At 53.5% G+C, this 24,313-nt stretch overlaps 9 protein-coding genes across 9 annotated transcripts; 4 read left to right on the top strand and 5 right to left on the bottom strand.

Moving 5' to 3' along the window:
- The first annotated feature begins 609 nt into the window (after positions 1-609).
- Positions 610-3,056, top strand: P170DRAFT_468002 (MFS transporter). The gene is made up of 2 exons (XM_024852518.1): positions 610-1,227; positions 1,290-3,056. Exons 1-2 carry the CDS (start codon positions 917-919, stop codon positions 2,806-2,808), a joined length of 1,830 nt encoding a protein of 609 aa, XP_024699590.1. The 5' UTR covers positions 610-916; the 3' UTR covers positions 2,809-3,056.
- A 3,281-nt stretch (positions 3,057-6,337) lies between these two features.
- P170DRAFT_468000 (BRCT domain protein) lies at positions 6,338-9,278 on the top strand. The gene is made up of 7 exons (XM_024852517.1): positions 6,338-6,401; positions 6,460-6,521; positions 6,589-6,865; positions 6,930-7,549; positions 7,598-7,874; positions 7,922-8,002; positions 8,050-9,278. Exons 1-7 carry the CDS (start codon positions 6,380-6,382, stop codon positions 9,135-9,137), a joined length of 2,427 nt encoding a protein of 808 aa, XP_024699589.1. The 5' UTR covers positions 6,338-6,379; the 3' UTR covers positions 9,138-9,278.
- Positions 9,279-9,456: 178 nt separating this feature from the next.
- On the bottom strand, positions 9,457-12,823 carry P170DRAFT_392417 (mitofusin). Its single transcript, XM_024845974.1, has 4 exons — positions 12,438-12,823; positions 12,313-12,361; positions 10,208-12,261; positions 9,457-10,153 (listed from the first exon to the last, which is right to left on the bottom strand). Exons 1-4 carry the CDS (start codon positions 12,754-12,756, stop codon positions 9,792-9,794), a joined length of 2,784 nt encoding a protein of 927 aa, XP_024699588.1. The 5' UTR covers positions 12,757-12,823; the 3' UTR covers positions 9,457-9,791.
- Positions 12,824-13,075: 252 nt separating this feature from the next.
- P170DRAFT_430187 (ESCRT-III subunit protein DID4) lies at positions 13,076-13,974 on the top strand (the record flags this gene model as incomplete). The annotated part of the gene is made up of 5 exons (XM_024847937.1): positions 13,076-13,081; positions 13,135-13,349; positions 13,410-13,470; positions 13,531-13,791; positions 13,840-13,974. The coding sequence occupies 5 exons, from the start codon at positions 13,076-13,078 to the stop codon at positions 13,972-13,974; spliced, it is 678 nt and encodes a 225-aa protein (XP_024699587.1).
- A 987-nt stretch (positions 13,975-14,961) lies between these two features.
- Positions 14,962-16,601, top strand: P170DRAFT_480047 (uncharacterized protein; the record flags this gene model as incomplete). The annotated part of the gene is made up of 4 exons (XM_024853751.1): positions 14,962-15,065; positions 15,115-15,822; positions 15,876-16,244; positions 16,301-16,601. The coding sequence occupies 4 exons, from the start codon at positions 14,962-14,964 to the stop codon at positions 16,599-16,601; spliced, it is 1,482 nt and encodes a 493-aa protein (XP_024699586.1).
- A 49-nt stretch (positions 16,602-16,650) lies between these two features.
- Positions 16,651-18,369, bottom strand: P170DRAFT_440588 (questin oxidase family protein). The gene is made up of 4 exons (XM_024850117.1): positions 18,187-18,369; positions 17,802-18,117; positions 17,332-17,730; positions 16,651-17,262 (listed from the first exon to the last, which is right to left on the bottom strand). The coding sequence occupies exons 1-4, from the start codon at positions 18,343-18,345 to the stop codon at positions 16,745-16,747; spliced, it is 1,392 nt and encodes a 463-aa protein (XP_024699585.1). The 5' UTR covers positions 18,346-18,369; the 3' UTR covers positions 16,651-16,744.
- Positions 18,370-18,700: 331 nt separating this feature from the next.
- Positions 18,701-20,289, bottom strand: P170DRAFT_416779 (FAD-dependent oxidoreductase; the record flags this gene model as incomplete). Its single annotated transcript, XM_024847142.1, has 7 exons — positions 18,701-18,811; positions 18,869-19,100; positions 19,154-19,253; positions 19,309-19,377; positions 19,431-19,490; positions 19,555-20,147; positions 20,203-20,289. 7 exons carry the CDS (start codon positions 20,287-20,289, stop codon positions 18,765-18,767), a joined length of 1,188 nt encoding a protein of 395 aa, XP_024699584.1. The 3' UTR covers positions 18,701-18,764.
- A 418-nt stretch (positions 20,290-20,707) lies between these two features.
- P170DRAFT_467995 (Zn(II)2Cys6 transcription factor domain-containing protein) lies at positions 20,708-21,944 on the bottom strand (the record flags this gene model as incomplete). The annotated part of the gene is made up of 2 exons (XM_024852516.1): positions 20,708-21,439; positions 21,522-21,944. The coding sequence occupies 2 exons, from the start codon at positions 21,942-21,944 to the stop codon at positions 20,708-20,710; spliced, it is 1,155 nt and encodes a 384-aa protein (XP_024699583.1).
- A 1,073-nt stretch (positions 21,945-23,017) lies between these two features.
- P170DRAFT_440587 (SGNH/GDSL hydrolase family protein) lies at positions 23,018-24,280 on the bottom strand. Its single transcript, XM_024850116.1, has one exon. It carries the CDS (start codon positions 24,044-24,046, stop codon positions 23,177-23,179), a length of 870 nt encoding a protein of 289 aa, XP_024699582.1. The 5' UTR covers positions 24,047-24,280; the 3' UTR covers positions 23,018-23,176.
- Positions 24,281-24,313: the final 33 nt, after the last annotated feature.

Raw genomic sequence — 24,313 nt, 5'->3', positions numbered from 1 at the left:
GGTTGCACATCGCCTTACCGCGTGCATAAGCCGCAGTCACGCAACGAATCACCCAACAACCGGCTAAGCTCTGGCTTTTGCGCCCCCCGTCTGGGTCCGTCCATGGCGGCTTCCATGGCTCAATCGCTGGTTCTTTCGAGAAACTCGGTGTACTCTCGTGTTTTATGTGCATAATCGTTGCCGTTTCTAATAAACTTCGACCATAATCTAGGAACTAAACTAATATCTCATCACATCCCGTTGTTGATTGGCCCGACCTACTCGTGACACGGTCCTGCATGCGTCGCCACCAAGCAGTTAGGACCCCGTCCTTAGCGCTCTCGTTCCTCTATCACATCGGGCTCACCCCGACGGACCGGCCCTCGCGGAATTTATGCAGGCGGTTTGGGGATAAGGCTTTGTGAACAACCTCTCCTCACCCTTTTGCTCGAGGCATAATATGCATCGCTACCTATCAACCACCCTGGTTATGATGACGGATGACGAAACGCTGCCCACCGTCGGGCATAGACTAGATGGGATGGTCCAAAATTTATCAATCACTCAAGCTGACCGCATTGAGCTGATGGTTGTTTTCTAAACCCATGATCCATGATCCACTCTTAACTCCGTTGCTCATGGTTAGACTTTTATAATAGATCTAGAGGCCCATCAGCCTCGTCCTGCAATTGATCCACTTTCCGACCTTTTAATAATGACTGGTGTTGGGCATACGGAGTGGTCTCTTGTTTCCGTGACTGCTTATCATGCTTGCTTTTCCCTCTTCTAATTTAGCCTAACGTACCCTTTCTTTTCAATACCATTTTTTTCCCATTCAAAATTTACCTGTTGTGGTCCCATCTCCCCCTATAACAGCTTTGCTCACAGACTGCGAGGTAATAAGCAATTCGAAAACTTGCGCAGCAAGTCGGGCGCAATGGAACAACCGCAGACAACAAGAATTCCCTACTGGAAGCTGCTTCTGGACCAGGGAATCGTCACTGATGAGATTGCCAACTACCCTTACCCCGGCAGTGGCACTGAAGATGACCCGTATCTCGTCTCATGGCTTCCTAATGACCCGCGGAACCCAATGACCTTTCCGGAGTACAAAAAATGGATGTATACGCTTGCCGTGTCCATATCAACCTTGGCGGTTGCTCTGGTCTCGTCTGCTTATTCTGGTGGCATAGCTGAGATCATGGCGGACTTCCATATCGGAACTGAGGTTGCGACTCTGGGTATATCGTACGTCAATCTTAGTTAGTCCTTTTCAATGTTGGATGCTGACCCTTTATCCCAATGCGTAGGCTTTTCGTCTTAGGGTTTGCCATCGGACCTCTGCTATGGGCCCCCCTCAGTGAACTCTTTGGTCGCCAATATCTCTTCACCATAAGCTATTGCGGTTTGACCATCTTTAATGCGGCTGCCACAGGCGCGAAAAACCCCGAGTCTTTGATCATTTTTCGATTTTTCGCCGGTTGCTTCGGATCTTCGCCACTGACCAATGCTGGTGGTATTATTGCGGACATGTTTTCCGCACGTCACCGCGGACTGGCAATGAGTCTTTTCGCATCTGCTCCTTTCATGGGTCCTGTTATTGGGCCTATCGTCGGAGGGTTCCTTGGTGAAAGTGCAGGCTGGAAATGGGTCATGGGTCTTCTAGCAGCCTTTTCTGGAACTGTCTGGATCGCCTGCAGTCTCTTCGTCCCGGAAACCTATGGGCCAGTGCTTCTACGAAGAAGAGCCGCTCGGCTGTCATCTCTAAAGGGGAAAGTTTATCTTTCTCAGCTTGATGCAAAGCAGGGGGGAATCCCAACGATTACAGAAGCATTTAAAACCGCCCTCTCCCGTCCCTGGGTTCTTCTCTTCAAGGAACCTATTGTCTTGCTCCTATCCATCTACATGGCAATTATCTACGGCACACTTTACATGCTCTTCGCGGCATTCCCAATCGTCTATCAGCAATACCGTGGCTGGAGCCAAGGTATCTCCGGCCTTGCCTTCCTAGGTATTCTTATTGGCATGCTCTGCGCACTCGCCTTCACCATATACGATAACAAGCGATATATCGACGCCCAGGCCAAACACAACGGTTTCGCTCCTCCCGAGGCCCGTCTCCCCCCCTGCATGATCGCTTCCATCGCCGTCCCAATCGGCCTCTTCTGGTTCGCTTGGACCAACTACCCCAGTATCCACTGGATGGCCAGTATCGCAGCCGGCGCACCCTTCGGGTTCGGAATGGTCCTCCTCTTCCTGAGCGTCATGAACTACCTCATCGACTCCTACACCATCTTCGCCGCCTCCGTCCTCGCCGCCAACTCCGTCCTGCGTTCCATCTTCGGCGCCGTCTTCCCCCTCTTCACCAAATACATGTACGCCGACCTCGGCATCCACTGGGCCTCCAGCATCCCAGCCTTCCTCGCCTTAGCCTGCGTTCCCTTCCCCTTCCTCTTCTACAAATATGGCGCCGCTATCCGCCAGCGCTGCAAATTCGCCGCTCAATCGGACGCCTTCATGCGCCAGATGATGGAGGGCGCCGCTGCCGCGAAAAAGCCAGACGCAGCCGAGCCCCCTGCTCGCGCTGAACCCGAACCCGGACTCCCGGCTTTAGACGAGAAGCCTGAACACAAGCCCTCGTCCTCGGACTTGCATTCAAACACAACTCCCTCTGACTCCGACGTCAATGAACTTCCGTCGGAGTCGGTCCGTCGCAGTCGCACCTTCTCGTTGCATTCTCGCCGCGCGAGCACCGTCGAGTCGAAGCCCGCGTACGAGGAAAACCCGTATGATATCGATCGCGTGCATACGCGGGAATCATTTAAGTAGGTCGATGCCGAAGTCAACGGGAGTATAATCTAGGTTTGTGTAGAAAAAGCTTTTGAGTTCTTGTGTTCATAGACAATAGATGGCATTTGGCATTTGTTTGATATTCATGCTGATTGTTGTCTTGGGGAATTTAAGCCCCCCTTTTTGATTTTTTCTTTTGAATTTTATTTTCTTCTCTTTCTCTTTTCTTGCCTTTTAATTCGACTTTCTATACCTCTTTTTGTTCCTAATACCTCTCCTGTCTCCAGGCTTTTCATCTTCTTGGTTATCTTTTAATATTTGGAATATTTTTGTTCTTCTGCATCGCACGCCTCTCTAGATAGAAACCCAACCTACAAAATTATACACAGTGACTCACATTAAGCATATTCATTTCCATATCTGAGACAAGATAAACCACAGATTGTATTCCAGCCGGGGAGTAGTGAGCCCGTATCGGCTGACGTATGAATGATATCAATATTTGGCAGTTTAGGTAGATTTAAAATAAACAAGTAGTTAAACGCTCCGTAGACCCGGGAAAAGAAAAAAGAAAGAAAATTTCAAACATGAAATGCGAGAGAATCTATCCCTGCAGATTCGACTAACAGCAAGAGCTACCCATCTACAATCCGTATAGTTCCTCTAGATAGTCTTCTTCGTCGGAGTCCCCAAGCTCATTCGTCACTCGACCAGCGGGAGGTTCATTGTTGGTGTTGGCATTGCCCTTCGGCTTGATAACCTCGGTGATGCTCACCAGGTTGGAGTAGAATTCCGTGACCTTGGGATGAACCATGACCTTGCGCGGCTCGAAGCGCATGACCTGGAGACCTTCTTTGCTGGTAGCACGACTAAGCGCAACATAGGCCTGGCCTCGCTCGAAGACTTTGCCGAGGTCAACCTTGACTCGCTGGAGGGTTTGGCCCTGGGCTTTGTGGATGGAGAGAGCCCACGCGAGGATGAGCGGGACTTGTTGGCGCTGGGCCTGGATTTCACCGTTGGGCAGCTCGATCTTCCAGGCTTCGGGCTGGCAGAGCAGATGTCGTTCGCTGCCATCGGGTTGCACGAAACACACGAGAGGCCATTTTTTGGTGACAGCGATGCCGCCGGCGTCCTTGTTGATCATGGCTTTGAGCTTCTTGCGCGCGTGGATCGCCTTCTCGTCGTCGCTGGCGTCGCCGGGATCCCCAGAGAAATCGGTCTCGTTTTCGCGGTAGTGGTCGAAGGTTGCTTCGTCCATGAATGCGACGACGCGGCCGATGGATCCATTGACTAGGGTTTCTTCCATGTTTTTGATGAGCATCACCTGGGCACCTTTCTTGAGGTGGATCACGGGTGGTGCCATGCAGTTCGATAGCAGCTTTTCACGGTATTCGGGTTCTTTGATCGTTCCTGAATCTTGCGCAGTGAAGGTCATCAGTTCGCCTGATAGCCTCTGCATTCGGGCACTATTTGCGTAGTCGACCTCTTGGCGCGTGGGAAACCTAAACAAAGAATCTAGATTAGTACAGTTCGCATAAGTTACCAGAGAAGGCCATCCTACAATTCCGTGGCCTCGAGGGAGTCATGAAAGTCGAGGGGTCGAGCGAGTGACTTGAAGATCGCGATCGACTGAGGACTTAACTTGCCCAATCTCATCTCATTCAGCATTCCAGCAAACTGGGGGTCTGACTGACGGAAGACATTGGTCAAAAGAATCGTGTGCTGAATGGAAGTATTCCAAGTGCCGGCTGCAAATGCAAACTTTGCGTCTCGACTGTTCTTCTCAGGCACTGGGGGCAACTGGAAAAAGTCTCCAGTAACGACAAGCTGGATGCCTCCAAATGGTCGGCCGTTGTTTCTCATTTTACGGGCAATGTCCTCTAGCTTATCAAAAAGATCACCATCAACCATGGACACCTCATCGATAACCAGGACCTTTGTGCGCAGCCAGCGATTCTTGGCTTTGGGGTTTCTCTTAATCTGTAAAGAATGTTAATACGCTCGAATGTCAACGGGGACGAAGTTATGATGACCTTCTTGACAAGCTCAGGAACAGGCTCTTTGCCTAGCCCAATGCCTGCGAAGCTGTGCAAAGTAACTCCCTCAATGTTACAGGCAGCAAGTCCCGTGGAAGCAGTAACGGCCACTCGATCCGGCTCCCTCCTGTATTTGTCCCGCAATTTCTTGATGATCTCCCTCATGAGAACGGATTTACCAGTACCAGCTGAACCAGTGAAGAACATGCTCTTTCCGCCTTGAACCACAGCGTCCAGTACATGGCGCTGCTCATCACTGAGAAACAGCGACGCGAGCTTCGACTTCGGTTTGTGTTTCGTCTCCTTCTGGCTTTTCTTTGCCTGCCGACGTAGCTCTTTTTGTTCCTCTTTAATAGCACTGGCCGTCTTGTTCCACGGGGCTGTATTCTTCGGCTTTGGACGCACGGGAGTTTCTGGTTTTTTGTATTCAGGCTCAGGTGCCGGCTCTTCGTTCTTCAGCCACGGGAGGGTTCGACGGTTGGCAGGGTTCTGGAAATGGGACGGAGGTGAGGAGGACCAAGGGTATTGAATGCTGCTTGACGGTGGGACTTGCTCGTCAGGGACAGGCGGGAGTTCTGGGTATTTCACATCCAACGAATCATCGCTAATTGTGATGACCTCCGACTTCTTTTGTGCGGCACTTGTTTTCGAGGTATCATTCAATCTTGGTATGTCATTTGAACTCGACGTTTTATTCGTCTCCTGCACTTGCGCACTGGGCCGTACGATTTTGGGCGGGGGAATGAAGGGATCTGGTTCCTCGAAATCCAAGTCATCGTCATCATCAAAGTCATTTTCATCAAAATATACCGCACTAGTATGCAACGATCCCAAACCCGTTTGCCCGGCACTCGTCATCTCGATCTTTCGTTTGACACCTAGCGATTGTGGAGGTGGGGCCTTCGATTGACTGTTTGCATTGTTGTTGAACAGAGTAGACTGAAAAGACGGCTTTGCAGGTGGTCCCGTGTGGTCTTGCACAGCCTTTTTGAACATCGCAGCTTCCTGTCACTTGAGAACTGAGATAGCGAATACCGCGGAACAACTTGGGTTATCAATGTGAGCCCATGCAATGAGTATCGGTCGCGCGAGAATAGGGAGCCTGGTATGATCCCACCATGTACAGAGACTGTACAACAGATTCGTAGCTTCAATAGATGATTAAATACCCCCACATGCAAGAGTCCACTGCATCAGGAAGATTTCGCGAAGCTGTCGCGTTCCTCCGAAAGATAAAACGCGCCGCCTATCACACGTGACTCCGATAAGGGCTGGATCCGGGGCGCGCTAATAGTGATCAGCACATCAATGTCAGTGAACCAACATTAGAAGAGAAATTGATCGAGGGATTTAGCTATAGTTGAATATATTCTAGAATGGTATAAATTGTTTGTAGTATAGCAAAGACGTCGTGAGTCTCGCTGAGGGGCAATCTGGTTGCAACTCGTCTCGAGGTATGTAGTCACGTGACCGCGTTCCGCCGACACGCGCCGGCCAATGCCGCATCGGAATTATCCAAGCAAGCAATCCCACGGCGCATGAGCAGAAGGTCTCGACTCTGCCAATCATGAAGTATGGCAGAGAAATCAAATTCAAGTGAGTAATTATCTGGCAATTAATCAACATGACAGCCAGATCGCTGATTACGAATCAGACAAAGAGCATCCTCTTGCGGGGATTGTCCTTTGCTTTACCTCCATTCTACCGGAGCAGAGGGTGAGTTATTGCACCTGTCTTTTTCTTGAATATTTGGAACCATTACTGACGCATCTCGCTTTCCTAGACTGAGCTAGCGACCATCGCAGGTCAGATGGGAGCAACTCACAAGTACGACCTTACCTCCGACGTTACCCATCTGATCGTCGGCGAAACAAACACTGCCAAATATAAGTTTGTTGCGCGAGAGCGAGCGGATGTCACCGTTTTAAGACCGGAATGGATCGAAGCAGTACGGCAGTCGTGGATGGAGGGAGGAGATACAAACATTCGAGCCCTCGAACTTGAGCATCGACTGCCAGCCTTTGCGGGGTTGGCCATTTGCATAACGGGCTTCGAAGACAGTGAGTGAACTTCTCGCATGCTTATCAGTATGATTGTTAGGAAAGCTTACAAGTTTTCTCCTAGTGACCTTCCGAAACCACATCCAGGACACGGCGAATGCGAACGGAGCCGAATTCAAAAAAGATCTCACGAAGAGCGTCACGCACCTTATCGCGCGGAATACCGACGGCCAGAAGTATAAGTTTGCAACGCAATGGAATATCAAAGTCGTCACTGTAAAATGGTTCAACGAAAGTCTCGAGCGGGGAATGGTCCTGGAAGAGACTCTGTACCATCCCCTTCTGCCGGAGGAGCAACAGGGTGCTGGGGCCTGGAATCGCTCTATCCCTACAGTCAAGGCAAAGGCCCCCGAGAACGAAAACCCGCCAAATCATCGTCCTCGGAAACTGCGTCGGGTTGCCAGTGCGAAGCTGGGTGACCAGAACGAAGGGATCTGGGGAGATATTGTCGGCATGGGATTTGAGACCGGTGACTCGGGGCGTTCCAAGGGCAGCCAACAGAAAGAAGGAAGTCAGAAACTCACAAGACGGGAATCCATAGTCCAGGAAGCCCGATCGTTCGCTAGTGAGACCACCTTTGCAGAGGCCCAGGGGTCTCGTCAGCAGTCCCACGAAGCGACGAGTGCCGGTGATGGGTTTCTTCACGATTGCTTCTTCTTGGTTTATGGCTTCTCTTCTAAACAGGTATGTACAGCATAACCACGTCGCTTACAGTAGCTTATTATTCTACAGACAAAGGTACTGCGCCATCATCTTTCGTTTAATGGTGCGCAATTGGTGGAATCTTTGAGCGAGTTTTCTCGTCCGGATATTCCAAAGAGAGGCCAGGGCCTTTATATCATCGTTTCGCACAAGATTCCTCCCAGCCAGATCCCTTCCACAGACGATTTAGCATTCGAATGTGAGATAGTGACAGACATGTGGCTCGAAAGATGTCTTGACGCCAAAGCATTGGTACCTCCCGAATCACACGTCGCAAACACGCCAGTCCGAAGATTTCCCATCCCAGGTAGGTTCTCAGTTGGTTCATATTGGCGCAGTGTCTAATGATAATAGGATTCCACGAGACGCGAGTTTGCTCTACCGGATTTTCTCGCATCGATCTTCTCCACCTATCCAAACTTGTTCACTTGATCGGTAGGTCGTAGCCTTTTATCTCAGTCATATCTAGTCTGACTTCTTAGGTGCATCATACAACGAATACTTGACGCCAAGTGCATCAGTCCTTGTTTGCTATGACCCCAGTACCGTCAATCAGGACAAGCTTCGCCATACAGCTGAATGGGGAGTACCGGCAGTGACCGCCGACTGGCTTTGGAATTCCATTCGCAGAGAACAGAAACAGCCTTTTGAGCCATATATTATTCGACGACCAAACTCTCAACGACCCTCTTCCCAGAACACTAGAAACCTAGAGATGCGCGTTAGCTCGCGTCCTGAAAAGCGGCCACTCGAGAACCCGAATGACAGCAACAAAGTCGCAGATTCTCCCACAAAGGCCCAAAAGATCGGTTCCATCCAGTCACCGGACGGCCGTGGCACTCCATCTGATAGACGTTCAAATTCTGTGCAAGAGAAATCACCACAGAAGTTGAAATCAAACCTCTCACATAAACCCTCATCTGACCCCCAACCCCAACCCAAACGAAAATCCCAATCACCAGAAAAGAACTCCCAAAACACCTCCTCATCCAAACCCAAACCCCCAAGCCAACCAACCACTACCCCCGCCGACCTCGCCACCGTCAGCGACTTCCTCAAACAAGCCCGCGAAGCCAACTCTCGCTCCAACTCCGACCCAACAGAGCACCTCAACCAGCGCCGCAAGCGCAAGCCCCTCCTCGGCCGCGCCCCATCCCACTCCTCCCGCAACGCCGTCGACCATCCCGGGCGTGGCTTCTCGCGCGCCAGCTCCATCGACACCCTCAACGAAGACGGCTGCGGCAGCGCCATCGAAAGCATCAACACGGACGGGATCCCCTCCCTCGCGAACAGCGGCCGCTTCGAGTACGCCGAGGACGAGCAGCATCTGTACCGCGAGGAACTGGAGCCCGAGTCCCCGCCCATGACGCAGCTGCACTACGAGGATCCCGATGCGATTGCCATGCGCGAGAAGTTCCTGTCGCATGCCGGGAAGCTGGCGGATAAAGCGTCCTCTTTGCCGAGCAAGACGCAGGACCCGGCCATTGGGGAGGTCAAGGATCTTGAGAATGCGGGGTGGGGGACTGGACGGCGCACGAGGAATGCGAATAAGGTCCTGAAGGATTTGTAGACTTGATTGATTAGGTTCGGTAGTTTGCTGGTGTGATTTGTGTTTCTTGTGGTGTTTATCATGTCTTTTTCTCTTTCTCTGATTTAATGCATGGCGAGGCGTCGGTCATTGATATCCGTCTCTCTAGATAGCTTGTTTGGTCCGTTGGGTTTTGGTTTATTATCAAAGCGGATGAATGCCATTTCTTTTGATGTACTGAATGGACCCTGTTTCTGGAGACGGTTTAATTACCAAGCGTAGAGTTTATTGGAAAGAATTGCAAATGGACTTTACGCCGTGTAATAACTATAAAGAGGCGGAGAAAAATCCCCAATTCCAGAAAAGATTATAGTAATATTACCAGCGAACACACCAACGCACGCCATGTGGGATATCGAATTATTGAAGAAGCTGAATACATCACGTCTCTGAGAACATAGCCAAAGAAACAAGTGTATGAAAAACAACCCTTGAAAGATAAAGAGAAACAAAAGGAAAAGAAAGGAGAATGTAACAGTGACCCTGACTGGAGAGAAGAAGGGTAGGGAGGGGTGGGTAAGGATGAAAAAAAGAATGGTGATACATGGGGATAGTTTTAAAGAAACAACGCAAACCACCAATCCATCAAAACAGCAAAGGTCTTCGTACAGCATCGTCGTCATCGGTTTTGTGCTATCATAGGCCGTGAGCCGCCATGCCCCCGGGCAATGGGGCATCGAGGTCTATGGAGTCAACAGAGGTTCTGTTTTCGCCACTTTCGCGGAAGAGGTTGACGAAGTATTTGCTGGCAGATTCGCTCTCGTGCTTCGTCTTGCTGACTTCCTGCTTGCGTTTTCCAAGGTCCTCAATGCCTTGTGCGAGGCTGGTTTGGAGGTTGCCGGCGGGTAGGCGAAGAATGCGGCGGACTTCTGATGAGATGCGGTTCGCGTTGGAGTGCACGTAGTCCATTTCAGAAAGTTTGACGGCAAGCTTGCGAGAGAGGCGGGGTGGCAGGGTGCTTGGGATTTGCGAAACCATGTATGCAGCGGTCAAAAGGGCTGTGAAAGTTAGCTGATGCTTCATCTAAAGTAAATAAATCGAACAGCACTTACCAGCAGCGACCACGCCAGGGAAGAACAGACGTCGCACGTTGTTAGGTCCAAGAATCTTGACAGCACTGAACATGCTATCGATCCAGCTGACTCCACCCAGAGCTCTGCCTCCAACAACAGTCAAAGCGGTCATAGCCATGCCCGTTCCGGCCATCTTCTCCTGGCGCTCCCAGAGGCCAGAGATATCGAAGAAATCCAACAGCTCGACTTCCGTGTCGACCTGCCGGGCAAATGTATGACGACGACCGCGACGGAACATCATGTCAGCGCGGAATTGGAGGGGAGCGAACTTGTCTTCCCCGACATGTAGGAGACCGATGTTCTGGATGAAACCGACTCCCTTGACTGTCCTGTCACGCGCATAGTCCTCGCAGTTCGAGACTGAGGATGCAATTTGCTCCAGCATGGCCACCTTCAAATCTTCGGCATATTGGAACGCGGAGAGGAACCCGGGGTATTCGACACCAAGATCGGCATCAGATACACGAGCAATGGTGTCGGAAAGGGTGGTGCGGGTATGGTTATAGACGTCGTCGCAGGAATCATCGATGCATTTATCAACCTGAACATCAAGCTCAACCTTCTTCTTCTTACCGTCCTCGTAGGCCGGCTCAAGCTCCGCGAGTTCTTCTGTGACACGCTTAAGCTCAGCTTGAGCGACATCGCGATTGACCCCGGCCAACGAGTTCAGGTCCGCAAGCAAGTTGAGAAGGTAAGTCCGGGCGGGAGCAAGCTTCGACCGGGAACGCTTCTCCAGAACGAACCGTCGTAGCGAGCTCTCCAGGTTTTCAAAGTCTTGAATCTTCTGCTTCTCTTTTCCTTTGTCCTTTCCTTTTCCCTTTTTATCGTTTGAATCGTCGTCATCGTCATGCGGATCGGAGTCTCCGCCGCCGCCACCACCACCGCCGGAGCTTTCGACGGACATCGGAGGGGCAACTGGAACAGCATTACTGGAAACGAAGTGAACGAGTTCTGCAGCTTCCTTGTATGTACGAGGGCTGAGTTTGTTGATTTGATCCAGGATCATCCGTTCGCATCGTTGCTTGTCCCGGATTTGATCGAAGCCGTTGACTACCATGAACATGTAAGCCTTCTCATGCGCAGCATTGTGAATGAAGTCCTTGGCGGAGAGCGTAAAGTGGTTGGCGGCAGAAACCACAAAGACAACGACGTCGATCTCTTCCTGCCGAGCGAAAACTGCCGTGGTTTTCAAAGAGTCCGAGTTCAGGCCAGGGGCGTCAATCAAAGCAATATCAACCACCCCGTTGTTCAATAGAGATTCATCGATAGTTCGCACATCCTTCACGTAAACCTTGCACTGCATGTAGTGAGAGTTGTCGATCACAATGTTCTCCAGCTCCTTCAAGGGGTACACGTCGTAGGTGCTCTCGTCGTTGCGATTGTACTGCTTTTCCTTGTGCACGGCATGCACCTCCTCAAGCCCGCTGTTCTCTCGAGCATCCAGAACTTCGCAGAAGATACTGGTGCAGGGTTGCTGATCTTCCGGAAGCACCTTGCGCCGCAGCAAAGCATTGCAGAAGGTTGACTTTCCTGCGTTCAGGTCACCGGTGATCAGAACCTTACTCGACGTATCCTCGATTCTGTCGCGCAACGAAAGGAGGTGCTTGACACTTTGACTGATTTTTCCGTCCAGGAGAGAGGCGATAGACGACTTTTCCAAGGAATGCACCAGCTCGGCCTGAGACAAAGCACCAAGCTTTAAATCCAACTTCAAAATCGAGAACTCCTGTGCGATCTGCGGGCTCATCAGCCTCGGCTCGGGGGTGGTTCGACGCTCCGCGGTGGAACTGGATTCCGCCAATTCATCGTTGGTAGGCATCGTCGCCGCACGTCTCATCATGCCGGGCCGGGGATCCTCCACCTCCTCATTATTCAAGCCGAACGACTGGGTGTGTTGCAATGTAGGTCGCGAGGGATCGGGGTTCTGGACGGAGGGATAGTGGGCCGGCCACTGGCGATTCATATCCTGGAGTTCCTTCAGTGTTTCGATGGTGCGCGAGATCGCTCGACCGAGCTTCGTCCTGTTTTGATTGCTGTGAGAGCTTTTAGCATCTCAGTCGCGTCTTCGGGGTTTAGAATCATACTATTGTAATTGATGAACATGACTCGCCACCACCTGTCTCTCGTGTTCGGCTGCGATTTCAGACCGTCAGTAAGCGCCAACAACAACTTCTATCCCGCCAGAACACTGGATCCAAGAGCGACTAACCAGCTTCATTGTAATACCCCGGGTACGATGGGGTATGCATCGGGGTTGGTCGGTCTTCCAACAGCTCCGACCTGATCCTACCGCCACCATTTCCATCCATGACGCTGCCACTCGCGATGCTACCACCGTAACCGGAATCCTCCTCCAACGAAGCCATCAGGCGCGTGGCGCTCTCCGAAGTCGAACCATTGCCGACGGTCATGTACGCGGGCGGGGCGTTCGGAAGGGCAGGGTTCTGTGAAGACTCGTCGGGAGCATGTCTGGACGAACCCTCACCGGCCGAGGAACCGCCCATGCCGGGGAAATACTCCTGACTCATGACGAAAGGGGTGTGGTTTGCATGAGAGTCTAGTAGAAGATAACTAAAAGTTCGAAGGCGATATGGCAAAATGCAATGCTTGAAGGCGGAAACTTGTTTTTTTGGTCCGGAGAAAGTCGCGGAGCTTACGTGATGCCTTCCTGAATGGGACTAGTTGCTGCATGTGACTCGCCCGTCATCGCGTCGAACGGTTCCTTTTCCTCTTTGGTTGTTTTAGTGGGCTGAGCTTGATGTCACCGCGGCTGGCTCGCTGTGGACACCTCGGGCTTGTGTCTCTCTCCGCTTTTACGTGAATGTCTATTTTTCTGTTTACGCCATCATGAATGTAGGTTATCCTGGAGAGCGTTTCGTGTGTTGTCCCACTGACAGCCCTTCTAGATCGTCGAGTGGGCCTTCGGAAAGCGCATGACGCCGGCCGAGCGTCTGCGCAAACATCAACGAGCTCTGGACAGGACGCAGCGTGAGCTCGATCGAGAACGGGTCAAGTTGGAGAACCAAGAAAAGAAGCTGGTCGCGGATATCAAGAAGAGTGCCAAGAATGGTCAGATCGGGGCCTGTAAGATCCAGGCGAAGGACCTGGTTCGGACGAGACGGTACGCTGTGGAATGACGAACCCTCCCTGGTTGATTTGATCTAACGACCTGTTCTTTCAGGTACGTTCAGAAGTTTTACCAGATGCGAACGCAGCTACAGGCTATCTCGCTGCGGATTCAGGTACGAACCTCCAAGCCCTATCGCCACAGCGCATTCACGCTGACCTATTACCTCTGGTAGACCGTTCGAAGCAACGAACAGATGATGCAGTCGATGAAGGGCGCAACCATGCTACTCGGCAGCATGAACCGGCAGATGAACCTTCCCGCGCTCCAGCGAATTGCCATGGAATTTGAACGCGAAAACGATGTTATGGATCAACGACAAGAGATGATGGACGACGCAATCGACGAAGCCACGGGGATGGAAGGAGAGGAGGAAGAAGGCGAAGACATTGTCAAGGAAGTCCTGGACGAAATCGGTGTCGACCTGAACCAAGCGGTAGGTCTCTTGCGACCATCAGTATGGGATGATACTAACTTTTTGCAGCTGGGTGAGACTCCAACAGATATACAGAAGACGGCGGTCGCAGAGAACAGAGTCGCTCAGCCGGTTGGTGCTGGCGGAGGACCTACTACTAGTGATGATGACTTGCAAGCCAGGCTTGACAGCCTCCGTCGATGATTCAGATATGCCTTGTTTGCTTGCAGTTTTCATCTTCGCTCTGTTCCTTGGTATTTCCACGTTTATGTTCACGCGGGGATGATAAGCGTGTTTCCTGCATCAACTGAATCAGACAGTTTGGGCATCCACGGTCCCATGATTTGACCTGCTGTGATCCAACTACGAATTGAACGCTCTCACGTTATGGAGTTCTATCTTATGCCCATTTATAGAGTTTCTAATTAAACTACTGTTGCCATGGTTTTATCTATGCGGACCATATAGTGGATCCTTGAGCAGGAAGACCACAACTTGTAAGGCAAGTTCATCTTTGCTGCTAGAATATCACAATGTAGCGCTGCCAAGAGGGAGGGACCAAAAGCGTGAAATCGAATGAAGAAAGAATAACAACATACATGAAGAGTTCATCCCAAATACAAAATGCGAAGACAGCGTCGGGGTTATTGATAATACCTTATTTAAAAACCTCCACAAGTCCTCAGAAGTCTAGCAGGCAAGAATAAAGGCAGACTGATGGGCATCAATTGTAGTTTGTAATGATCAACTTGTTTACCAAGGTAAATATCGATGCCTAAATAGTATGTACCTATCTGTAGTTACGAGGTATTCTTACCCATCAGTCTGCCAGATTCTTCAGGAGTTAAACCCCAGGCGCCACTCCGAAGGATATCGCCTTAAATAATATTTCCGGTAATAATTAACCACCTTTTTATGACCACCTTAAGGAGACTAATATCACTAAAACCAATCTTAACTATAAATACCTCGGTAAAACGGATATAGGCGGGTGATATGAAGAAGAAATACAATTGCCTCAGGCAGAAAGCTACGGATATATAAGTAGACGCACGGACCCCCACCCGCTCCAAAGCGACTAGCGGCGGCCGACGACCGCCGCCAACGCCGACGATCCTGAGAGGAGATAATCTGACATGTTGGATTACTGCGCACTCCGTACCTCCTACTTGTTATTCTTGCTGCGTCAACATGGTGGCGGCCGACATCTCGAGAGCGCCAAACGTATGCGCCAACTGCAAAGCCCGCAAGAAACGTTGCGACAAGTCGCTGCCGCGCTGTCGCTACTGCGCTGAGTACATACACCGGAGCGAGTTAGAACGCACTCACTGATCCTGCGTCTAGCCGTAATCTCGCATGTTGCTATCAGACCTCCAGCTCTAGCCCACGACGACCCATTGCAGATCCGGTCTTCGTCTCCTCGGCCAGTTCCTCTCCCAGCACCGTCTGGAGAGGCGCTAGCGTCGTCCCCACTAGCATCCCGCGGCTGCCTTTCGACAGTCTGGCCCCGGAGATCGAGCCCGGGCTCTGCGTCCAGGCCCAGCGCCTACTCGAAACAACCGGCTTGTATCTCGATGAAATCAGCGTCCGCTACTTCAGGGGGATCCACACTTTCGTTCCCATCGTCTCGCGGCGCCGATTCCAGGCGCATCTTCTCTCCTTCGGGGTGAACCCGCAGGCCGACTTTGCTCTGCTGCTACTATGCATGGGGCTGCTCACCTACTCGGCGGATTCGCCCCATCCAGCCCCTCCAGGAGGCGGCCGCGTCGAGAATAGGATGCTCTACGTAGCTACCAAGTCCCTCATGGCGCAGGCTCAAGCCTTGTGTCAGCCTTCAACGCAGCTCGTGCAGGCGGGCGTGCTGCTGGCTGTGTATGAGTATGCGAACGGCAATCCTGAAACGGCCTTTATCACGATCGGAAGCGCCGCCCGCATGGCGTATGCTGCCCGGTTACGATCCGTATCCTTGCTGAGCACCGCACCCCCGCGGACCGATTGGACCGCAGAGGAGGAGGAGATCAACATCTGGTGGGGTATCCGTGTCTGCGAGCGGTACGCATCCCCTGAGCACTTCTCACCAAGGCTATCACGGCTGACGACGCTAGAACCTTCCTGTGTGAACTTCCCATCGTAGAACAACCGTTGGGGTCCGTGATGCCAGCCCGCGATGATCGCCTCCCCCTCGAGTCCAGCGTTCTAGATCACGGCAACCCATCCGCGGCCCTTGCATCGAGCGTCGCGATCCAAGACCTGAGCGCTCCCCAGGTCGGCGGCTTCGGCCGCGCCGCCCAAGCCGCCTGGCTCCTAGATGGTGTGCTGCAGGGGTTATCCCTGACGGACGCGGATCGGAAGCGGACGCACCTTGCCGACTGCGATCGGACGCTGCAGTCGTTGCTAGCGATCGTGATGCAGCAGATGCAGCAGCAGGGGGGTAATTATGGGCCTTTTTGCGTGGCCACTGCGCTGACCATCCGGTGGGTTTTCATCCTTATCAGATAACGGGGAATTTTTGATGTCTGACGAGTCTTAGTGCGCTGTTTCTTCTCCACTGGCATCTTCTTGATCAGCCTACGTACGAATCGCCGGGGAGCGATAGCCCGGTTAATAGTTCCCACTCGGCCCTGGATACGGTCACTCAGATGGTTATTGACATCTGCATAACCCACGAGCACATGTCGATTAGTCAAATCGATCAGTTGCCGCCCAGCTGTCTGTATATCATCCGAGCGTCAATGAAGCACATGCAATCGCCGACGCCGGATCCCCGGCTATATGCGTCCCTGAAGCAGTTCGAAGCTCGGTGGGGGGCATCCTCGGCGTTCCAGACATGATATACACTAAGTATGTTTAGCGGGTTTGGCGTTATCCAGGCGTACAGCGGTACATATATTGAGAACATAGACAGACATGAACACACATGAACATAACCAACCCATCCCTTATCTTTCACCATCAGCAAACATGAAAGAAGAATCTAATAATCCCTCTTCGGAAACCTCGTCCACGCCTCCTCCCAGCCCGCCCCCCTCACAAAATCCCAATGCTTCGTCCACTCCATCGGCTTGTCACTCGCCGAATCAATCATCGCAATCCCCGCCGTCAGAAACATCCCCTGCTTGACCCGAAACTCCGGCAGATGGTCATACGGCCGCGAGATCTCCTCGCACAGCCTCGTCGACCGGATCATCTTCGCCATGTGTCCGTCGTCCTCGTGGCGGGTTGCGCGCTCAAACACCGTCGCCCACGTCTGGTCGGGAAGTTTCGATCGGTGCGCGCTCAGATAGTCGAGTCGCAGCTGGGGAACGCCCAGTCCCGCGTAGGTCATCATGAAGCAGCGTCCGCTCCATTCGATGAGACGCGCTTTCTGCGCTTTGCTGAGTGACGGCTCGTTCAGGAATGAGACGTGTCCGATGCTGCCGGTCAGGGTGTGCAGGATCCAGAAGTCGAAGGTACATTGGTAAGGCGGGCGTTGGGCGCCGGCGGTTATGTAGCCTTTTTCGTCATTAGCATCACCTTCACCTCTACCTCACACCGGGAAAGAAAAGAGAAAGGGAAACAAACAGGCAGCATTAACCAGTTCCGCCGTATGTTTCTCTAAATTCTCCGGGTCAACCCTCCACCTCGCCGCCAGGCGCAGCAACTCCTTCCCCGCGTTCGGAAGTACGCCGTCCCGCGCAATCTCCTTATCCATGGACCAGCGGCCCGAGAACTTGCGCGTCTGCGTGTGGAAGTCCAGGCTCGAGCAGGTGCTGATCTTGGGGTCGGCGCGCTCCATGTCCATCAGGTCGGCGAGGGGGAGGGGCGACTCCTGCGCTTCTGACGCTAGTTTCTCCGCGGCGTTCAGGTACTCGGTGTACCACCAGTCGTGGTGTGATGCGGCCTGGGCGAGGCCTTCTGCGAGGAGCAGCGGCTGCTTGAATTCGAGGGCCAGGCCGATGTGGATGAGGCCGTGGACGTAGCCTTCATATCATCATATCATTTTAGGTCAATTAAGTCCGACTAGGGCAGAGAAGGGGGGAGGGGGAATATACCCATATAAATGTGAGAAAGCATCTCATTCGCGAGATCCGACCCCCCGACCAGAAACTTCTGCAGCACCGCCTGATACCCGAGTTTCTTGATCTGGGCGAGGAAGAAGCGCTCGAAGTTCCGGAAGTGCTCTTCCTTGCCGAGACAGCGCTTGAAGACCGCTTCGTCCTCGAGGTCCTGCACGACGGGCGGCACGATGGCGAACGACGGACGCTGGTACAGTGCGTTGCGGTAGTGTTGCGACTTCAGCACGTCCGGGGTGGCGCCCATGGCCCAGATGGTGAGGTCGTGGTGCGCGATGTGGTTGTGCAGGTAGACCTATTCTCTTTTTAGATGTGCATTGGAAGGTGGAGAGGGGGAGGGGAGGAGCAGGAATAGAGGACGGACACCCATGTGGTCTTCCATGGTGAAGAAGATGTGGAAGTACTCATTGTTGTGCTTGAGCAGGTCGGCGGTTGTTTTGGCGCTTTCTTCGGTGAGGTTGTCGGCGTGGACGAGGCCGGGGGTGAGCTCGGGGGAGATCACGTAGGTTTCGATGTCGAGCATTGTGCAATTGTTTTCTTTTGTTTTTATTTTTTGTTCAGTTTGGGTTGAGAGGGTTGTTGATCTGGGGTTTATATAGTATGGAATTAGGACTAAGCTTTAGTAGCTTTCGCTTTAGTCTGCATGCAAGTGACTTCACTGACAGAATCTAGTGGCTGGTTATTTCCCCAAGGGGTATTAAGCACCGTATGATCGAGCGACTAGTGACAAATAGAGCTGCATTCTATTCCGTAAATCCGAGTTCTCCTCGATTCCAGTACATCCTTACTCTATGTAATGCACAACCCTGTCTAATAATGGACTGCATCTACAGATTCGCCTGCTGCTGCGGTTTCTCCTCCCTCAACGCTGCCTCGCTAGCCTCCCACACATCGAATCTAGATCCATCAGCCCTGTTCAGATATAGTCAGGTTATATCCAACTCACCCATAATCATGCATATACCTCTCCGCAAAAGTCGTCGGCACATCTGGAAACCAATCAGCCACCCACCACAATCTCATAGAAGACACAGACATAGACATACCTGACCCCGGCGGATCCGCAAACTTGCGCACTTCACTCTCCACATCGCGCTCCTTGCCCAGTCGCACCTTCGAGAGCGTCTGCACGCGTGAAGCCCGCAGCCGACGCACTTTCTCAAACAGCTCCAGACGGCGCGGGATGTGTGATTTCTGCACACCAGTGCCTAGCAAAGCGCCCAGCGCGCCTGCGTCTTCGATGGCTTGGTTGGCGCCTTGGGCGCCTAGGGGGAGCATCTAGTATCCTGTTAGAGTGGTGTTTGGTTGCGGAAAGTGGTGATGAGACTTACCGGGTGTGCGGCATCGCCGATCAGCACGACGCGGCCTCGATGCCAGGTGGGGAGCGGGTCGTGGATGGAGAGCGGCCAGTCGGCGACTTCGGGGGCTTGTCTATTTTGTGTCTGTTTAGTTTCTGAAGCTGCCGGGTGTGGGGTTTGACACGCACCGGATGAGATGGGTCAGGCTGGGATGATAGTGGCCGAATTCAGAAAGCATGAGGTTTTTCAGATCTGTCCTGCGTTAGCAATTGACATCCCTCGACGCTTGTCTAGGACTCAGGAATAATACGAACCATCCCCCTTCGCCTGCGTATCCTCATGCACCCCGACAAACACCTGCAGCTGGCGTCTTCTCAAATCAGCCCCGTCTCAATCACCACCCCCAGATCCAAAGGAAAGGGAGGAAAACCCACCCCCGACACGTAAACCACACCATATGATGCTCGCTCTCCTTCGACGTATCCGCAAACAAACTACTCCCCTTCCCGCGCACCCTCTGCAGGGCCTGAAACTGCCCATCCCCCTGCACCGTCTCCGTGGGAATCAGGAACCGAAACGCACTCAGCCCCGACTTCACCGGCGCTGCGGCCCTCTCATCCTCCAACACTGCACCCCTCAGCACCGAATGCACCCCGTCCGCAGCCACCACAAGGTCCGCCTCATACTGCGCTCCATCATCCGTACGGATCCACCCCTGCTCCGCGTCCGCAGCTACAACCTTAACCCCCAGTCGCACGTCCATGCCCCGCGCTAGACGCAGTAACTCGCGCTGCAAGTCCGCGCGATGGATCGTGTACAGCGGGGCGCCGAACTGGTCGCGCGGGTCGGCGAGATCATGCGCTTCGAGCGGGTGCAGGGTGATGCCGTCGACGGGCTGGAAGTAGGTCATTTCGTCGGCGCGGGCGGCGGCGAAGTTGAAGCCGAGCCGGGTCAGGACGCGGTGGCCATTCGGGGTGATTAGGATCGCGGATCCGACTTCGCCGGTGAGGCGCGATTTGTCGAAGACCTGGTGTATATATAAGCTTCTGTGGGTGTAAGGGTAAGGGGAGGGGAGGTGGTACCTGGACGGAGTGGCCTGCTTGGTGCAGGGCCACGGCGGCGCAGAGACCGGCTACGCCGGCGCCGATGACGATGATGCGGAGAGGCATGGTGGATGGGATACGCAACGGGTGAGGATTTGAAGTGGTGTATGGTTAGTGTGTTTATAAGTAGAGCACAAGGTCAACGTATGTATGTACATAGTTGTTAGCTATCGGGTGAAACGGCGGGCTATTTCCGCCAACTAGACAGACCATACCATCAAGACGAGAGTGGAGACGCATTGAGAAAACCGCCGACAAGGACCCATCGGAGGGTTAATTGAATGCAGTCTGTTTTAGTTGCAGGAAAAGAGGAGAAGATTACGCAGTCTAAACGGCGCATGCAGCTGCGGAATACCGGTGAATATTGACCTGTGGAGTCAAGACTCGGAATTAGACTGCATTCTATGGTAACACTCGCTGGAAATGATCTACGTAGAAGTCGTGTCTTATGTTCAGTTCAGTTTCAGTACAAGTTCCAACACGTCTAGACGCGCGCTCGCTTGCTCCCCGGTCCTGACTCCTGTAATGTTTGCCTGCCCTTTAGCAGACTATTGCTTGTCTCATCGAGCCCTAGACTGCGACTGGGCGACGCATGACCCGATGAAGGCCGCTCAGCTCGAGAGGTCGTTTCGAGCAGCGACGCCCACAGCGAACTCGATCGAGATTGCAGATACATCAGCGCCGAGAGGACCTGCTCGAGGGCGTTGCGCAGGATCAGATTGACCATCTCAGCCTTGACGGTGCCCGTGACTTCAAAGCTGCCGACCAGCACGTCCGTCTCAGCCTCCAGCACCGAACCCTCAGTCCCGATACTCTGCCCTCCCTCCGGATCCCACATGTTCATCTGCCGGAACGCCGAGAGCAGAATGCGAATGCTAACGGCAAACAGCAGCAGCACCTCCTGCGGAAAATCCGGCCCCCGACATCGCCTGCACTCCTGGAGCCGCGTCCACGGGCTCTGCGCTCTCCGCACCGCCTCCAGCACCGCGGGCGCGCTGACCTTGCCCACCGACGCGGACTGCAGATCCCCTAGCTGGTAGACTAGATATACATGCCGCTGCAGACACGAGCAGGACCCGCCCCGATCCCCGTCCGTCGGGGGATCGTCGTTCGGCACGCTCGCACTGGGAGTGGCATACCCGGGGCTGTCGCAGGGGGAGAGGTTGGAATTCGACCCGTCCCCCATCGTCGAAGAGGGCGGGGCCTGAAACGGCGGCTGCGATTGTATGAAGTCTGCGAAGCTCTGGGGTGGCACTCGCGGGTCAGCTCAGCGCATGGGATCATCGGACTGACCTCACCTGCACGAAGTTGAAGTCGTTCTCATGATCCTCCTCCGGCGCGGGCGGATTCCGCAGCTCCTCCACCAGCGGGTTCTCCAGCACTAGCGGGGCGAGGTTGAAGTCGATGGATTCCTGCCAGAGGGACTGGGGTGGACGCAGACCCAGCGACGGCGTCTCGAATGGATCGCCCTTGTGTTCTTTCACGTCGATCACGCTGCGTTTGTTCTTGCTCCCCTTTGGTCGACCGGGTTGGTTGCAGGGGCTGTAGGTGCAGGGCGTCGCTGACATCTGGCAGCTCAGACAGGGGCTGGTGCCGGAGCATTTCGTCTTCGCTTGGTGGCAGGAGTCGCAGGCGGAGCGTAGACGGGGGGTGGTGGATTTGGCGGTGGATTTGGGGATGGATCTGGGGGGAGTGGGATAGCGTTGGGTATTTAACGACATGATGGTCTATATAGAAGGGAAAGGGGGGAGAGTCTATGATTGAAAAGAAGAAAAGTCTAAAAGAAACAGTCGAACAAAAGAGAAATCCTCGACCGTTAAACCGGGTTCTAATAGCAGACAACCCCGAGATACTCACGTCAGGAATCAATGGATCTGGCCACAGCCCACCAGGACTGGGACCGGCCAAAGGCGGAGAAAGTCGACATCACCGAGCCTCATCCTTCATGACATTTGCGACCCTTTAGGCAATGCTAACGGAAAGAAGGAAATGCGCTGACGGATCTGCGCAGGCTCGTAAATTGCTCGTGTGAAGAGTGTCTATCTCGTACTATCTGCACAAATCAGATCCGCTCGATGCCTCCAACGACCTCGGGCCTGGGCTAAGCAATGCGCCTAGGCCGCCAGCAACACACGCCGTAAGCCGTAAGCCCGTCGGAGGATAGTTCCAGGCGACGGGGGCTAGAGAATAGCGCCCGTCATTGGCAGGATGCGACCAGGCTTTCGGATTTTCCGGCGAATCGTCACCGTGTCGTTGCTGAACAACCTGCCTTGGCGGCGCAGAGATCGGCGTCGACTCAACAGCACCGTCGATAAACCAATCGATGAGCTGAAACACGAGGTTCGGCAGGCCCGTGGTGGCATTGAAGGTCAGCCACAGTGCCAGGATTGAAACCGTCCGGGAAAGTGGCAGCCGATGATACGGCCGGAATCCTCCTGTGGGGTGCTCATTTGTGTAGCTAGATTGCGATATGCCTAGCTATCAATAGCTCTCGTGTGGTCTGATTCCAAGAGTATGCCGAGTATGTATTCCTCACAGCTGCATATCGAGCCATCGAAACCAGCCTGGAGGGCATTCGAGAATTTATTGCAGAGAAACAGTTGAACGGAAAAGTCTGCCGTTGCCAAGCACCCATGGTTCTTCAGGACGACATGCTCCATCGCATTCCACACACTAACCCCTAATACTAATAGCCTGCCCTCGTATCCATTGGAACGCGGAAAATCCCCCGTCGGCCGCCGCTTGTTTAGCGGCGGCGACAACCGTCGGATGCAACGCTAACCGGCCGAAGAACAGGGGATCGACCACGTCATTTCCGCCCCTCAGCACTTCATTCTTCCTGGCGTATCTCTGATGGGTCCTGATCGACACGTCCACCCTACTCCGGAGTGGGTAGCTGATTAGTGATTCCCAAATCCCAACTAATCAGACCTCAAACCCGCCGCGACGAATCCTATTCCAGTGCCAGCCCACACTCTCCCGACGGCTGCACCGCCGACGCCCCCTCGTCCACAAACGCCTCCTGCTCCTCCGCAGACAGAGGCAAGAGGAGTCCGCGCCGACCGCCCTCGACAATCGCCTCGTAGAAGCTCCGCGCCATCAGCGTCGAGCTCACGCCCGCCGGATGGACCCCGTCCGGCAACATGTCCAGCTGCACGCCACGCATGGCCGCCAGGATGACACGGCGGCCGACGCGCGCCCGCGCCGCCACCACAGCCGGTAAAGCGGCATTGTACCGATCGATCAGGGCATTAACGGTGGCGTTATGCTCGGGGATTAACTGTGCGACGACGAGTAGCGCCTGGGGGTTGTTGGCGGTGATGAAGTCGAGCGCGGCGCCGAGTCTGGCCGGCGCTTCTGTGACGTTCTTATTCAGTACGAAGTTCACAGTTCCGGCGTGAAGTAAGATCACGTTGGGTTTCTCGTGGCGGCGCGTGAGCTCAGGAGTTCCTTTTGTTACGATCTCGTCGATCGTGTGGTAGACCCAGGCTTCGTGGTGGTTGTTGGCCCAGTCGCCGTGCTGGACGGATCCGATCATCGAGACGGGGTTGCCGCCGGTCCAGAGCTGGCATTGGAGGTCGCGCCGGTAGGAGTTGCCGGTCGGGTCGTTGTAGCCGAGGGTGATGGAGTCGCCGAGCGAGAGGACGCGCAGGGGCGTGCCTTGGTTGATGGAGGCGGTTACTGTTGAGGGACTGAGACTGAGGCCGGGGGATGCATCTTCACGGAGAAGGTTAGTATGGTTAGGTCGAGAGAGGGGGGGACTCAAACCGAATCCGAAGCTGGGCAGGAACGAGGCCGCGAGGAAAGACAAGGGGAATTGCATCTTGACTTATGGGTAGAGCGTAGAGAGTAGACAGAAAGACGAGAGGTGGAAGAAGAAGTGAATGCACGGGACATCGGCGGATTTATACACTGCAGTGGAAAAGCCTCGAACTAGAGAAGACCGTCGGTGCATATTCACCATGCATCGGTGGTTTTCGATGACACTTGGACCCTCTGTAGATCCTTTAGGTATTGGAGAGCTATAGAATTGAAGATATATGTGGCTAGGAAAAACGGTAAGACACTTGTGGGTTTTACAACAGATCAA

This window comes from Aspergillus steynii, assembly GCF_002849105.1.
Source record: "Aspergillus steynii IBT 23096 chromosome Unknown P170scaffold_9, whole genome shotgun sequence".
In the NCBI taxonomy this organism is placed as follows: domain Eukaryota; kingdom Fungi; phylum Ascomycota; class Eurotiomycetes; order Eurotiales; family Aspergillaceae; genus Aspergillus; species Aspergillus steynii.
This window is presented reverse-complemented; position numbering and strand designations above follow the sequence as displayed.